Below are 17,036 nucleotides of genomic sequence, written 5' to 3'. Positions count from 1 at the left end.
GTTCACCTTTCCCCAAAGACAGTCTTCTTGGTGTCCATCACTTCCATCCAGAGGGTCCAAGAGCTGGGGAATTTAATGGCGAATCCCCCTTTATAGAGTTTTTCAAAGAATCATTATAGCCACATCCAAACAAAGATGGTGTCTATGGTGTCTTCTGAATTTCATATAAACCAGACCATTCATCTCAGTTTTTTTTCCCAAAATCAAATCAGATTCAGTAGGAATCTGCCTTCCATAGGTTAGATGTCAGAAGCCTAAGGACATCAGCTTTTCGTCTGGATAGAACCAAACCTTTCCAGAAGATCCCTAGACTGTTTGTTTCAGTTGCAGACAGATCCAAGGGATCCACAATTTCCAACCAGACGGTCTCAAGATGGATCTTTGGGTGTGTTATTTCATGTTATGACCCTGCTCGCATTCAGCCTCGTTCCAGAGGGTTAGCCCGCTGTACAAGATCACAGACTACTTCTATGACATTATTTTAGAATGTTCCAGTTGTTGAGATTTGCAGACCTTCGACCTGGACTTCAGTACATACTTTCTCCAACAATTATGCTGTGGTTCATGCCACTAGATCGGATGCTGCAGTTGGCAGTGCAGTTCTGTCTTGAGTACTAGATTCTGTTTCAGAGCTCCCTCCTCTCTGTGGGACTAGTGCTTGGCAGTCACCTGAAGTGGCGCAGCCATGAGGAAGGAGGAGTTATCTTGTGCAGTAACTGGAGTTCATTGAGATGTGCCCTCCTACCCAGCCTCCTTCCTCTCTGCTTTGGAGTTTTGGGCAGGGATGGTGTCCCTAGCCTCTGGTTGCCAGAAGCTGGGAATGAGGAACAGGGGTGAATCACTTGATTACCTGTCTGTTCATTCCCTCTGGGGCACCTGGCATTGGCCACTGTCAGAAGACAGGATACTGGGCTAGATGGACCTTTGGTCTGACCCAGTATGTCAGTTCTTATGTTCTCTTGTTGGACTTTGTGGTAGAGAAGGAACTGAGGGCAGAACAGGGCACAAGGATGGGTAAGGCACATGCATGGGCTGAACAAGCACTGCTACCAAAAATATCCAATCAAAGGCACAAGGGTGCGTGCACACCTGAAGTGGAGTCCCCATAGGGACACACATCTTGAAGAACTCGTTGTTGCACAGGGTGAGTAACCTCGCTTTTATATTTCAGACCTGCTATTTCTTTGTTACACCATATTCAGTGCAAGCCACTTTGCTGGACCTATTGGCAGCCCTTAGGAAGGACATTTAGTTGGGGATTGGTCCTGCTCTGAGCAGGGATTTGGACTAGATGACCTCCTGAGGTCCCTTCCAACCCTGATCTTCTATGATTCTATGACATTGCATTGCCATGAGAGAGGCAGGATGTCAGAGAAAGGAGGGGAGCTGCACCATGCCAGGGTAGGTTAGGGAGCCAGAGAGGACGGAAAGAACAAGGAGGACATCAAAAGACTCTGGAGAACTGCTCAGAAATGCTTGCAAACTACAGCCTCCTGAATAGCTTAAGCAAATTGCACAAGCCCCAGTAAAAGTCGGTTTCGTGTAGCAAAACGTTGTCAGGATAATCAGACAAAAGCTGCCTGTCTTAGGTGGAATTAACTGCTGAAGAATGATTACATTTGACAAGATAAATTGCACTGAAATTTGAGTGGGGGGGAAAAGGCATGTAATGAGATTTAGTAAATGAATAACAAATATCATGAGTCATATGTAGGATTCTGGTACATAATGATAAATCCCATCCCCTACAGTATTTTATCAGGTATAGCTTCCCCTTGAGTTGACTGAATTAATTTTCAAACATTTAATTTACATATTACACATAAACAAGTACCTCTTATCAGTAAAAGTCTACAGTAAGTCTGAGCTCCAACCTGCACAAAAGCTAACACACACACCCCCCCCCATGTGTCTTTCTTTTCTAGGATCTCCTTTTATTAATGCCATTATTCACAAAGGATTTGATGAAAGACATGCGTACATTGGAGGGATGTTTGGAGCTGGAATTTACTTCGCAGAGAACTCCTCGAAAAGTAACCAGTATGTGTATGGAATTGGGGGAGGGACTGGCTGCCCAACACACAAAGACAGATCCTGTTACATTTGTCACAGGTAAGTTTCCAATGGATTTGCCCACAGGGAAAACACACAATTTCTGTCTCCTTTATGCTTTTTAGCTCTGGCACAGGATGTGCTTCAGAGAAAGACTAGCCACTTGGGCTTGGACATGGCATGAAAATTCAGTTTTTACAGTTTGTCAGGGCTGAACAGAAAGGGTCCCAGCAAGCCCCAGAAGGGGTTTGAAAATTACATATAGACATTGAGTTTACAGGGAGTATAAATAAAAGAGAATGGTGGCTTATGAATAAGGCTTGAAATATCAGGGTTGAAACTGAGTGGATCATGGTAAATAATAGTGATTGGATGCCAAGCAATCTTTACAGCTGCTTGTGCCTCCATGTAGTGGCTTCTGCTGGCAGAACAAACCTGGGATGCCAAGAACTGGATTTATTGCAGCTTGACCAAAGAGCAGGGTTTTTGTAGCGAGCAAATATTCATGGATTTTGTGTGTGTCATTTATTCAAGGCCTTGATTGTCAACGCAGTATATCAACAAGCTCTACAGTGGTTCATAGGCGAGTGGCCTTGGCCTCTCTCCCTCTCTGAACCAGTCATTGGGTAATAAGAATTTGAGCTGCCTGAAACAAAACAGTTTAAAATAAATTATAAAGTAGATCACCACAGCCTGCATTTTACCAGATGTGTGTCCACATGCACCGTTTTTTATGAAGGTTTTTCTTTCATTCATGGTTTTCATTTTTAAAAATGTATTCTTAATTTCCTTATTTGAAGGCTCAGGGAAATGCATTTTGATTACTTAAACAAGTTCCTAAATATTGAAGTCGTTCTTAAGGTTTGCAGTAGTCGTCTGCTCCCAGTAAGATTTGATCCATGTGTTGTGTTCGTTTCTCTCTTAGACAAATGCTTTTCTGTAGAGTCACTCTTGGAAAATCCTTTCTGCAGTTCAGTACAATGAAAATGGCTCATGCCCCTCCAGGACATCATTCTGTAATTGGCAGGCCAAGCGTGAATGGACTTGCATATGCTGAATATGTTATCTACAGAGGAGAGCAGGTATGTGGATTATAAATTGGGCCTTTCATTTTCAGTTTTTATTTTATTTAACTTTGCATGCGAATTTATCAGTGTTTATTACCACAACAACAAAAACATGTGAAAATCAGTGCAAAACACTATTATTAATTTTTCTGGGTAAATATCAGGGTTTATTTTGGTGACCTGAAAGACAGGAAAAAAGTATTCAGTAGATTAATGCTTTGAATTCCACTCATCAGTGTGTTTTGCTGCAGAACTAAAACAGAACTCAAAACCCAAGGCCACCTCTGAGTTTAAGAAAACAATATATCTCTAATCCCCACATAAAACTTCATTTGAATGAGCAGTTTATTGTTGTAGACTTAGAACTATTAGCATATAAATATTTACATTTAATAATTGGGCCGCACCATTTGCAGCGCATACTCAACTTCATCCTTTTCTCCTGTTTTTGTGTTCTGAAACGTGTTTTGAGACAGATTTTTGTTCTCTTTCCATTTTAGTGTGTTAAATCTTTAAACTGTTATCTGCTAGTCCCTTGAAATGTGTACGTGGTGGGCATGAGATTCATCAGTACGTTCAGATGTGCATGCACTTCAGAGTTTGCATGCGTGCCTGTTTGTTATTGTGTGTATCTTCCAGACTAATAATACACAGCCTTCCGTCAACAGGCAGCTTTGCACGTACACCCAGACGAATGTATTATCATACAATATATTGCATGAGATATGTGTTATTTTCCTAATAAAGCAAGTTATTGTTTATATAGTTAAATGATACAAAAGTAGGGTGAAAATCAGAAAAAAATGAATCACCGCTTTTGTGAAACCTGGGAATTTTTCAGTAAAAATCAGTTTAAACTGAAAGCAAAGGGGCTTAATTATAAAGTATCAGAATAATGGAATGTGCAAAATTTGTAGTCAGTGTGGCCATGTCATATACCAAGTATTGTGTGCTTGTCTGATAACCATCCAAATAATGTTCCCAAATTATGTACCAGTCAGGGCTCTACAAGTCATTTGAATACATAGTGGTGGCCAGATCCCCAGCTGGTGTAAATCAGCATAGCTTCCATTGACTTCAGTGGTGCTACACAGTTCTACACAGATGAGAATCTGGCCTTTGTGTATATATAATCTGGTAGCACTGATTCTCCATGGCCTTGGCTCTGCTGCAGCGAAGGCAGACTAATTTCAAAGACTTTTCTGGTAGTTAGTGGGCAGAGCTGTGTCTTATTCCATAGATGCCAGTTAGTAGTTACGGTGATCGTTGCTGCAAAGTGTACGATTGCCATGCAAAAAGGGAGTTGGGTGATTCCTTATGTGGCCAAACTTAGTCTGTCTTTTGTGCCAGCATAAGTAGTACTGAAGACTTGTTTTGAATAAAAACAGTTCAGATAAGACATTTGCCCTGGGAATGCAACTTTCCATTGACGTGCCCTGTTTACTGTGAGCACCTGCAGGAAGGTTGTTCCCACAGTCCACGGCTCAGAGGAAGCAGTGAAGCTCCAGAATGCTGTGCCCTGGAGCAACACAGCCAGCGCGGTGCTGTGCCACAGGGACCTGCCGTGGGGGACTATGTGCTCAATGCCCATTCAGTAGTTACCTTATTCTTACAACGTTTGCAGGTCACGAAACAGATCACCAGCTGGCACTTAGTTAGGGCCGCTGACCAGTCCAGTACTACTTCTGTATTCTGTTACGCTCTTGGGGGAGGTGCAGACAGGAACTTACCCATGGTGTTAACTCAGGAATAAAGAAACTGTCTAAGTTTGGCTGTTGGGTCCATTCATTAATGCCCACATGGAGCAAACATCTTTTTATTCAGACTTGTTGCCTCATTTCAGGAGGGTCTTGAAGGTTTAAAGTGTGGAACCATATGTGCATTAGTGCTCAGCACCCAGCAGCTCCCACTGTTCTTCGAGTGATTGCTCATGTGTAGTCCACTATAGGTGTTCGTGCTCACCACTTGCACCAGTGTCGGAAGCTTTTCCCCAAGCAGTACCTGTAGGGGAGCGCCCCTAGTGACTCCTGGAGTGGCGCCTCCATGGTGCTGTATAAGGGGCGCTGCACGCTCCCCTCCACCCTCAGTTCCTTCTTACCGCCAGTGAAGTTGCTTTGGAACTGCTCTGCTCCAGCTCTGCTCCAGCTCATCCCCAGGACTCTTGTTCGTTCAGTGTTGGTACCTGCAATTAGTAGTTGATTAGTTTAGTTTAGTTTAGTTAGTGCGCCCGGGCCAGGGCATGCCCCAGGCCCCGGGTTTTAAGTTGTGAGACACTTGTAGGCAACCAGTGCCAGTGAGTGATCCACAGGCAGACTGTTTATCTGTTTGGGTGAAACCCATCTCCACGATCGCTGCAAGATTTGCAAGTCGTTTAAGCCTCGGACCAAGAAAGAAAGAGACATTAGGCTCCAGGCCATCCTGATGGAGTCAGTGTTGACCCCGACTCTGGCGTGCCGCTCCGAGTCGGCACCGGGTATCACGGTGTCAGTACGCAGCGACCCACCAGCACCATCTACTAGTCGGCATGGCTCCCCATCCACGGGACACGCCAAGAAGGCTAAGAGGCCTTCTTCATCATGGCACCGGAGCAAGACTGGGGGAGAGACTAGACACATTCTGGGCAGTCCTCAGTCCCCATTGGCCTCCGACTCAGGTCAAGTGGAGTAGCCCAGCCCGTTCGGAGCAGGCTTCCCTGGATGTCCGGATGCCCTCAGGACATTATGTCCATGCCAGTACCTGGAGCACCATCAGTGTTGGCCACGCGGTCCAGAGGCAAGCCACCACTGGAATCTCCACAGTCTCCCCCGGCTCAGTACCGGTCTCGGTAGAGGGAATGTTCCTGACGCCATTCGCCACTCAGCAACCATCCTGTGCATAGTCCACGTAGGTTGCCGTCAACCCCCACCAGGCTGTCTGGCTGGGTTCCGTCTGACAGAGACTCCTGGCACCGCTCCACCTCGAGAAGTGGATACCGACGGGACCGAGGCAGACGACGCCAAAGGTCCTCGTCTCAACAGGACTACCGTAGCCAGTTGAGACACGAATGTCGACGCCGTTCTCGTTCGTCGTCTCACTCCAGGACCCCACCTTGGCACCGCTCCCATAGCCCCGGACATCGATCGCCGGTGCCTCGCTGTCGCGGATCTGCCTGCCAGAGCCAATCACAGAGCAGCTGCTACCGGTGCTACCGTTCTTCCACGTCAGGGTCATGGTCTCGTGGTCAGCACCACTCCCGGCGTCGCCGCTCCTCCCGGTCCAGGGACAGCGGCAGGTCATATGTCAGCCCGGCCTCCCTTGGTAGTCATCCATCGCTGGGTCAGGGCAGTCAGGCCGAACAGCCTGCTCCGCTGGTGCCACAGCAGGTGCAGTGGCAAGGGGCCCCGGGACTGGCGCAGTGGTACCAGTGGGCACCGTGGCCCCTAACGCAGCCCCCAGTGGCGGTTGGCTCGGTGGCCGGAACTTCTGAACAGCCAGCGGCCTCCCTCTCCTGGCCTCCGAGGAAGGTGTCGGTGGGACGCACGTCTTCAGCACCATGCCTGGAGAGCAACCAGGGGATGGATCCTCCGGTGCCGGTGGACACACAAAGCACCACGCCTATCTCCTCGCCCTCCCCTGATGAGGCGATTACAGCCCTGCCTCCTTGCGTCCCACAGGAGGACTTTAAAGCCCACCAGGAACTATTGAAAAGGGTGGCATCAAACCTCAACCTCTAGGCAGAGGAGGTGGAGAAGCCCTCGGACTCCTTCTTTAACATCCTGTCTGCCTTGGTACCGGGCAGGGTGGCCTTGCCACTCCATGAAGGAGGGGCGAAAATTTCAAATGCCTTGTGGCAAACCCGGCCTCACTCGCCCCCATCTCTAAGAGAGTGGAATGCTAGTATTTTGTGCCCCTAACTCCCTGGTGGCTGAGTCAGTCAACCACAGGGAATGGCAGGGCCAACCAGCCCCTACTCCGAAAAATAAAGACTTGAGGAGGCTATATTCCTTTGGGAGAAAAAATTTCTTCGTCCTCGACCTTCCAGTTACAGGTGGCGAACCATCAGACTCTCCTAGGCCAGTACGAGTTCAATCTATGGGGCTCTCTGCCAAGTTCGAGGACTCCCTCCAGGAGTGCAACAGGAAGGAGTTTAAAGCTCTGGTGGAGGAGGGTACAGCAGTTGCCAGGGCAATCCTGCAGGCAGCGTCGGATATGACGGACATGGCCACGCAGTCCATGGCCTTCACAGTGTCCATGAGAAGGGCATTGTGGCTCCTGCTGTCCGGGCTGTCCAGCGAGGCGCAGAGCTCCCTGCAGGACCTCCCATTTGATGGCCAGGCTCTGTTTGCAGAAGAAACAGACATAAAACTGCATGGCCTGACGGACTCCCGCACTACGCTTAAGACTCTCTTGGCCTCTATGTTCCGGCTCCGGCTAGACCTGAGTTTAAGCCGCACCAGGCTCCCACCCAGGCCACCCACTCTAAATATGAGCCCCCCCATAAAAAGTCACGGGACTATAAGAAATGGTTGCAGAGACAGTCTCGGTCTGCCCCCGAGCCTGGATCCTCCAAAGGCAAATAGGCAAGGAAGTGGCAGTTTTGACAGGACACCCAGGGGTGACCTACCAGTTCTCATCAGGGATCCACCCCCAGTAAAGCTTCCCTTCTCCAACTGGTTATGTGCTTTCCTCCTGGAGTGGTCGCAGCTGACCTTGGACCGATGGGTCCTCAGCACCATCTCTCGGGGCTACACCCTCCAGTTTACCTATACCCCGCCCAACCACCCTTCACCCCCATCCCTCCTGGGGGACCCCTTTCACGAGGCTCTGCTTGAGCAGGAGGTGGGGTGGCTCCTTGGTCTAGGAGCGGTGGAAGTGGTGCCAGCGGAGTTCAAATGCAAGTGGTACTACTCCCGCTACTTCCTTATCCCAAAGGCCAAAGGGAGGCTCAGGCCCATCCTGGACCTGCGAGGCCTGAACCAGTACATGGTGAAACTCAAGTTCTGCATGGTCTCCCTGGCCTCCATCATCCCCTCCCTGGATCCCGGGAACTGGTATGCCACCCTTGATCTGCAGGACATGTACTTCCACATCCATATATTTGAGGGGCACAGACGCTTCCTCCGTTTCACGGTTGGGCAGGAACACTACCAATTTACGGTCCTCCCGTTTGGCCTGTCCACTGCCCCCAGGGTATTTACAAAGTGTATGTCTGTGGTGGCAGCCTACCTCAGGAGCCGTGGGATCCAGTCTGGACTACTGGCTGGTCAAGGGGAGCTCCTGGTCGCAGGTATGGAACCATGTGGCTCTCCTCCTGTCCACATGCGCCACTCTGGGCCTGTTGGTAAATGACACCCACATTAGTCCCAGTACAACGCATAGAGTTCATTGGGGTGGTCCTGGACGCCACGTCAGCCAGAGTCTCCCTCCCACAGGACAGGTTCGAGACCCTGAAAGGGCTCATTGCCTCGGTCACAAGGTTCCCAGTGACAACTCTTGGGTCACATGTCGGCGTGCACATATGTCGTTTGTCACACCAGACTCAGGATGAGGCCCCTTCAGCTCTGGTTGGCCTCAGTGTTCTCCCAAGCCAGAGACAGGATGGACAAGGTCCTCACTGTGCCTGAACTGGTGATCGCCTCCCAATGATGGTGGTCCTCCCCGGGGAACATGCTCCACGGGGTCCCATTCAGAAGTAGGCCTCATCTCTGGAACTGGTGTCCGATGGGGAGCCCATGAGAGAGATGTTCAGACCCAAGGTCTGTGGTCTGTGCAGGACCTGGTCAAGGAGCTCAGGGCAGTCCGGCTGGCGTGCATGGCCTTCCGCTCGTACCCAGAGGGCAGGGTGGTCAGGATCCTCACGGACAACATGGCCTCGATGTTTTACATCAACAGGCAAGGTGGGGCCCATTCCTCTGCCCGGAAGCCCTCCAGCTGTGGGACTTCTGTACGGCCTACGACACTTGCCTACAGGCCTACCACCTACCGGGTGCCCGGAACTCACGGGCAGATAGCTTGAGCAGGGACTTCTCCTCTCAGCACAAGTGGTTTCTTCACCCAGAGGTGGTGCACAGACTTTTCCAAGAGTGGGGAACTCCCCAGGTGGACCTGTTCACGACTTGACAGAACCATCGCTGTCCCCGGTTCTGCTCCGGGGGTGGCTGGGATGGGGTGCTATCTCCAATGCCTTCCTCCTGTCCTGGTCAGGCCAATTTCTTCCTGATTGCCCTGTCGTGGCCCAGGCAGCATTGGTAAGGGACCCTCACAAGCCTGGTGGCCGCCCCACCATGACTATTACCATCCCGCTCGAACCTGCTCTCCCAGGACCAGGGCCGCCTCCTCCACCCCAACCTAGCGGCACTGCACCTCATGGCGTGGCTGCTCAGTGATTAGGCCGGGAGGAAAGGACATACTTGGAAGGGGTCCAGCACATCCTCTTGGAAAGCAGGCGACCCTCCACACGCCGAGCCTACTTGGCAAAATGGTCTCGGTTTTCCCGCTGGGTGGGTGAGCGGGGCGTTCCCCCCGTGGCTGCCCCGATCCACCTCATTTTGGACTACCTCCTTCACCTTAGAGCCCAGGGCCGGTACCCTCGTCCGTCAAGGTGCACTTGGCAGCCGTATCAGCCTTCCACCCGGCGGTGCAGGGGCACACAGTGTTCTCCCATGCCATGACTGGCCAATTCCTTAAGGGGTTGGATTGTCTCTTCCTGTACACTAGGCCCCCTGTCCCACAGTGGGACCTGAACTTGGTGCTGGCCCAGCTGACGGGCCACCCGTTTGAGCCACTAGCTACGTGCTCCTGGTTGCACCTCTCGTGGAAAGTAGCCATCCTGGTAGCGATCAGCTAGGTGGGTCTCGGAACTCAGGGCCCCGACCTCCGAGCCCCCCGTACACGGTGTTCCATAAGGATATGGTCCAGCTCTGCCCACACCCCTCGTTCCTCCCAAAGGTGGTCTCCTCCTACCACATGGGTCAGGACATTTTCCTGCCGGTCCTCTGCCCCAAGTCCAGTACGTCCAGTGAGGAGCGCTGTCTCCACACGCTAGATGTGAAACGGGCTCTGGCTTTTTACCTGGAGCAGACTAAGCTGTTCAGGAAGACTTCGCAGCTGTTCATCGCCTTGGCCAAGTGCATGAAAGGTCGGCCGATCTCCAATCAGCGGCTCTCCAACTGGATCACCTCGTGCATCCATACCTATTATGAACTGGCGGGAATCCCTCCGCCGCCAATTGTGAGGGCACACTCGACTAGGACGCAGGCCTCATTGGCTACCTTTTTAGCCCATGTCCCCATTCAGGACATTTGCAGGGCTGCCACATGGTCTTCAGTTCACACATTCACCTCGCATTATGCGATAGTCTTCCAGACCAGGGAAGATGCCGGGTTCGGCAGGACCGGACTCCATCCTGAGAGTTTGTGAACTCCTATCCACCTCCAACAGATATAGCTTGGAATCACCTATTATGGAATACATATGAGCAATCACTCGAAGAAAAAAAGACAGTTACCTTCCACATCCCGCCCTCCTTCCCCTCTGTCGGAGTTGTCTGGCAAGAAGTAACTGAGGGTGTGGGGAGCGCTCAGCTCCCCTTATACCGCAGCATGGAGGTGCCACTCCGGAGGTCGCTAGGGGCGCTCCCCTACGGGTAATGCTAGGGGGAAAACTTCCGGCACCGGTGCACATGGGGAGCACACACACTACTGTGGAATGGACATGAGCAGCACATCTCGAAGAACACCAGTTATGGAAAAGGTAACTGTCTTTTCTCAGTGCTGAACACTGGAAAATCTGGCTCTTAATATGAGCTCTTTCTGCTGTGCCCCCACTGGCATAGACATCTAGTTCTCCTGCTGCTTTCCTCTCTGCTCTCCTTCTTTGGTAGCTGTGCTCAAGAATTCTGGTGCCGTGAATAACAGGGGGAGGTAAGGGAGCAGTTATATAGTCTTTCCTACTGAGGAATCTCATTGATCTCTACAGATATCAAGAGAAAGCTAAAAAGCAAAGAGGGAGAGCCGATGGGAGGAGGAAGATGTTTATACTGAAACATCAGTGTTACAGTAACAGACATGTAATAGCCTCCATGGTCTAAAGCCCTTTTGTAAGGGACTGGGGACAAGCAGTCTGGCTGGACTGGGGTCTCACATCAGGAATGGTAGTTGCTGAGCAGGAGTCGGAGGAATCACAAGAGCCAGATTCAGTGACCTAGAGTCGGGATCAGAGGCAGGCTGTGATTGGAGATGGGAGGTCAAGCGACAAGATGAAGTCTGGAGTCACAGCAGGCCAAAGTTTGTGTGGTTGCCCAGACAACTTCCTGTGACAACCCTGGGGTTTAATAGGGCACTTGGCCAATCAGAGGGCCACAGGGTACTATCACTCTGGCTCCCTTGGGTGCTGCTTCCTGCTGTAGCTACCCTCCACAGTGCTTCCTGGCTGTAGCTTTCCATAGCCTCCTGGTGGCTCTGTGGGGAATGTTAGCCATCCCAGGTTCTGCAGACCCAGGTTCTAGTCCATGGACACTTACATCTTTGTGATACTTTAGCAACGCAAAATATATGAAGGCTGAAATTGTAACTTACTGTCCATATCCTTCAGAAAAGCAATGGTTTGTTCCTCTGCTTATTTTCAGGCTTACCCAGAATATCTCATTACATACCAGATCATGAAACCAGAAGCTCCCTCACAGACTGCAACAGCAGCAGAGCAGAAGACCTAGTAAATGTCGAGTGGTGAAGCAAAATATGATTTAAATCTTGGACTGGATGACATTTTGTTTCAGAAAATCAATATCCTATAAAATTCATGACAACCTGGAAATAAGCTGTATGTCTTTTATAAAGCATTGCTATATTGACAAGTGTAATATGAGTAACTGATACATACTCAACTCCTACTGTTCCTTTTGAGGAAATGTTTACAAGGGACTGCCTTTTTACAACATATCTCAGGCTCATTCTCACCGCAGTTACCAAGTGTAAAACAACATTGCATTGATCTAGACTTTGGGAACATTATGCTACAAGCAGAAAACATTACCAGTACAACTCCATATGTTAAAATTTCACAGACTACTGTTCTCGTTATTTTTATTTACAGATAAATTGCATTAAACCCAGAATTTCTTTTCAGCACACAAAATTCAACTTATTGTTTAGAGAGATATTAGTCAACTATTTATTTTACTTCTTTTATATTCTGAAATTGAGCCAGAACCTTCTTAAAGATATTTTGCACAAAGTCAAGTTGGCTAAAATCATTAACAATGCAATATGAGTTTCTTATCCAAGAAGGGGCTAAGTCCAGTTCTTCAGCTTAGGGGTTTTTTGCACTTTTATGAGCAAATGTTGCTACAGGCATAACTTTAGGGTGGAAACAAATCAAGTTTCAATTTGCTGCTTTCTCTGTCAGTTTTCATGGGGAAGTATTAGTGAGCTTCGTGAACTTCATAAAGCTGCCTCTTGTGCTAGGTAAAACTTCGTGAAGCAGGTCAGTGCCCTCTGCTGACTAAAAGATAAATATCACTTTATGACTGAAAGGTTAAAAAGACCGCTGAAGTACAATGCAGACTGTGAAATGTTCTCAAGTGACAGTGGCATATGATTCAAAAGAATCCACTTTGTGAGGGGATGAAAATTAGTGGGTAAAAAGCCAGAAGATTGTGTGCAGGAGTATAAAGTGCAGTTCCTTAAAGACACACCCAGAAACTGGCTAATTTAAAGCAACAAAAATGGATTACGTTATGTTGGGTTCAACATCACAATTGAAGCGCATGAGTGATGTACAGAAAAGATACAAACATTTATTTCCACCAGTGTATAATTGGTTTTAAACATCAATTAGTGGGGACTGGGTTTATATGAGAACAAAGCCAAGCTTTGTCCTTTCTAATCATCTTCCTACAATGTTCTGTTTTTATTTTGTCTGGGTAGGGGAAGGTTACTTTCAAGCATTGCTTAGCATAATATAAAATGGTTTCAAATGTCCAATACAGAGGGTGTAAATTTAACAAAAACAAAATCTTGACTTCCTTTTGCCACTTTAACTTTAGGAAGATGGAGGAAGTTGAAAAGGAAACCATTTTAAGATTCTTTTCGAATAGGCTGCATCACCGAGAGGCACTGTAGGCATTTGTTGTGCAATGACATTGGAAAATGTATGGCTGAGAGAGCTATACTTCTACGAGTGCATAACAGCCAGTGATGTTAAATTGCTCGTGTTACAATTCTTGCATTAATGCCTTTTACCTCCAGAAAGTATTGAAGTGACAGGTTAGTGTATTGCCTTTCGTTTACAAAATAAAAGAATTGTCTACTTGCACAAATCTGTGAATAAAGCAATCCAAAAAAAATCTGAACAGAGATTTTCAATATAAAAACAGAAGACATTCTGCAGAGAGATTCTTGTGGAGAACAAATGTTACCACTTGTAAAATTGGTAATTTGAGGCAGACTCGCTGAACTGCACACCATCTTTTGCAGTATACCTAGAGAAAAGGTTAGAAGCAGCAGTTCCAATAAACATCAAACTTTTCTTTGTTTTGCTTAAGTCTCCTGTGCCAGCACTGGACATATGGTTCTGCGTTTGGTTTTGTGACTCTAACATGCTTCATCAGTCCAAACCAGAAGTAAGACCCAGCTGTCCCTTTTAATTAAATTTCATTGACTCAAGTTGGGTGTTTGTGTTTTGGCTATTTGTTTAATAGTGTTAGAATTCAAATGATAACAACTAGGCTTTGAAGTTTGTATTCATTTAGAGGGCTTTTTATTTTTACGTTGTTTAGTTAATCAAGGGTTGGGGATGTGCCATCCGCAGTAGTTTCAGATAGCTGTGAAAATGCATATTACCGGCCATCTCTCATTAGACATAGTTTTAAATGGTAACACAATTGTGCATCTTAGTTGAGCGAAACAGTTAACATGGGTGTAGAAGTTCAAAGCTTCACAGCTTTAAAAAAAACCCTATGCCTGATTCTGTTGTTGTTTGTGGTTTCCAATGTACTAATTGAACTAATGGCTGCTCTAGGTTTCATCTGGAGCTCTGAACTTCTAGAAGACAAAAATGTGGTCCAATATCTTTTAACTGCCAGTGTTATGTATCTGATGTTCTGTGCAGAGTAAAGGTGCTGTGTGAGGAAATCATTTGCAGTGGTTTTTGTCTTGTAAATCACTTGATTTTGTAACAGTTCAGGGCCAAAAGTTGAAGAATGCACATGCCTAGTGCACCTGCTTTAAAAGTCATTCACGTATCACAGAAGCCTAATATGGTTCTCGCCAAAAGAATAAGTAGTGGATCCTCAGCTGTTGTACATTTTCAGAGCTCCGCTGACGGCACTTGACACCAGCTGAGGATCCATCCCCAAATGTCCAACCCTCTGGGCTTGTCTTCACTACTGAGGTAGGTCGACCTAAGTTATGCTCCTCTAGCTACATGAATAACATAGCTGGAGTCGATGTAGCTTAGGTCGACTTACCCCGGTGCCTTCACTGCGCTCTCTGGTCGACTTCCCTTACTCTTCTCAGAGAGCTGGAGTGCCGGGGTCTACCGGAGCGTGCTCTGCTGTCGATTTAGCGGGTCGATTTAGGGGATCTAGTGAAGACCCCCACTGCATCAGGTGCAGCGACGTTGATCCCCTCATAGTGAAGACCAGCCCTCAGAGTTGCTTTCCTGAGAGTAAAACAGCTTTCTGGTGGAGAGGCCGAACGCTGTGATGGGAAGGGGAAAGCCTTTTACAAAAGGCATTAGCCAAGCTACTCAATTTCATGTCTGTTAATTCTTTAAAACAGCACCCAGTGCCTGAGCCTCGAATGTAGCCCCAGCACCTGTGTCATTTACCTACTCACGTGGCCCGAACGATGAGAATCCTCATTGCTCCAAAAGGAGGGCTGCAGATGTCTCAATGTCAGTATGGTGGTCTCTGAGCAAACCCATTCGCAGCACACCCAGAACACTGCCTGTCTGAACTTCTGACACCCAGTGGAAGCATGTGAGAAATTCAGAGTTCAGGGCACGTAACTGGGTTACCCAGATGAAGAAGAGCCTGAGCCTGGCCACCCCATCAGCTGAGGGTGCACAGCTTCCATTAGTGGCAGTGGGAATGGTGCATGCTCAGCGGGCAGAAGAACCTGGCCCAAGATGTTCAGATTCTAGCAGACCTGTTTCTGGAATGTTCTCCACATTTACAGAGCCCGCTCGCCCGCTGCGTGAGCAAAATGGGAAAGGTCAGGCTTCAGGGCTGTCAACCTGTAGCATTAACCCTTTTGAGGCAATGCATTGTGAAACTTCTGGACCCTTTGTGACATGACCCTCAAAAATAGAACAACCACTTACAGTGAAAGTGCTGATTTTACTCTCCATTACTGTGGTGGTTTCAGTGAGACAGATAAATTAGGTAACTAATGTACAATACCAAAATACAATACTGCAGTCCTGAGTGCTGTAAACAAATTCTATTAGGGTAGAACAAATAAGAGCACAATACCTTTCATTTTGATTTTTTGTGTCTGCTTATCTCTACATCCCAGCTCTATTGAAAACTATTACAAACGCTGCATATAATTTTCACCATTTTGGAACACAGTTGTTTTTGAATCTCAGAAACAAGAATGTCTTTCTAAACTCCTCCGGCCTGTTCACACCTCCTGTGACCAAATCCCCTTCCTACAGAGCAACACCACCACCGTGTGTGGCAGAAGCTCATTCATTGGTTTACTTATGGACTTGTACTTTTGTTGTTCAGTACTAGTTGGAATAAACCTAAAATTAAAATTCTGTGTTTAAAAAGAATCGTAAAGCTCTGTTTTCTGTCAACACTGGTGAGAGTGGAAGCAAATGCAGAAGAAACACTTGATGTCTGAAGATGAACCACTGCCGGAGAAAAGAATTCCCTCTCACTCCCAGTGCAAGGATCCTAAGAGTCTCTCTGCTGGAGATCGCAGGCAGGGAGAGTGTCTGCTTCCAATGGGAGTGTGAAGCCTTGTTGGATGCCAAAGCTTCATGCAACCATGTGGTCTGACAGATGCTGCAAGGAAGCTGCCCATATAGGACATTGTCCCTGATGCTGCAATTCCATTTTAGAGTCTTGTGCCAACTGCAGACCATTGTAGCTTGCTATAATATTGGCAAAATCCCTTTATTAAACCTACATTCATGGAGAGCAATGTGTACATAATTCCTTATTTTAATCTAGAATTCACATACGATTGCTAACAAAATATCACCCAAGTTTGCCCGTAACCAAATTTACACAAATTATGGAATAAAGGTCAACGAACAAGACACAGTCTAATTATTTGTATGCTCAATGACACTGACCTGGAATTGGGGTTTGGGGGAGAGTGTTTGCGGGGATCTGATCACTTTTTGCAGGAGATTTGTCTGCTTCCTTGCTGCTGTTGTGCACCCAGGTACAAGTGCGCACACAGCTCAAAAATCCAGCACATAAAATATCTGACTAATGTCTCAAGCCCTTTTTAAAACAATACTTCAGTTTTGCTGGGTAAGAAATTAGTTAACAGAGATTCATACACCATATCCTAATCATGGTTTGTAGAGCGAGTGATTTTTGCAGTGACATAAGAACAAATGTGACCGGTGTTCTTGTTCCTCTTGAGTATGGCTCTCCTTTGCCTCTCCTTTCTCTTCCTCCTTTTTTCCTCTCCATCTGTCAACATCCAAACAGAGTTAAAATTCAAGAATTCTGCTATTCTTTGTTTCTGGACTTGAGTCCACTAACATAGACAGAACTACGGATGTTGAAGGAGTTCAGCAGAAGGCACTCTGATGATATTTTAAAATGGAAAAGCTAAAGAACAGTGAGGGAGAGGTACTGTTCCCTACAAATCTGAACATATGGGATATAAGTAAAACCTACCAGCTCTGGGACATATCTGAAAAACTTCTGGAGAAAGATGAATGAGCCTCATGACTCAACAGGGGATGAGG

The 17,036-nt window shown here is 47.4% G+C and overlaps 1 protein-coding gene across 2 annotated transcripts in view; it reads left to right on the top strand.

Moving 5' to 3' along the window:
- The window catches only part of TNKS (tankyrase), a 287,444-nt gene extending 273,214 nt beyond the window's left edge, over window positions 1–14,230 (top strand). For both annotated transcript variants that reach the window (XM_084626607.1, XM_084626606.1), the window contains exons 25-27: window positions 1,926–2,112; window positions 2,978–3,134; window positions 11,725–14,230. In XM_084626607.1, the coding sequence (XP_084482733.1) occupies window positions 1,926–2,112; window positions 2,978–3,134; window positions 11,725–11,811 (431 nt within the window). In that variant the 3' untranslated portion in view covers window positions 11,812–14,230. The remainder of the gene's footprint in view (window positions 1–1,925; window positions 2,113–2,977; window positions 3,135–11,724) is intronic.
- The last annotated feature ends 2,806 nt before the right edge of the window (window positions 14,231–17,036 follow it).

The sequence above is a fragment of the Lepidochelys olivacea genome (genome assembly GCF_965140295.1).
Source record: "Lepidochelys olivacea isolate rLepOli2 genome assembly, chromosome: 4".
Classification (NCBI taxonomy): domain Eukaryota; kingdom Metazoa; phylum Chordata; order Testudines; family Cheloniidae; genus Lepidochelys; species Lepidochelys olivacea.
This window is presented reverse-complemented; position numbering and strand designations above follow the sequence as displayed.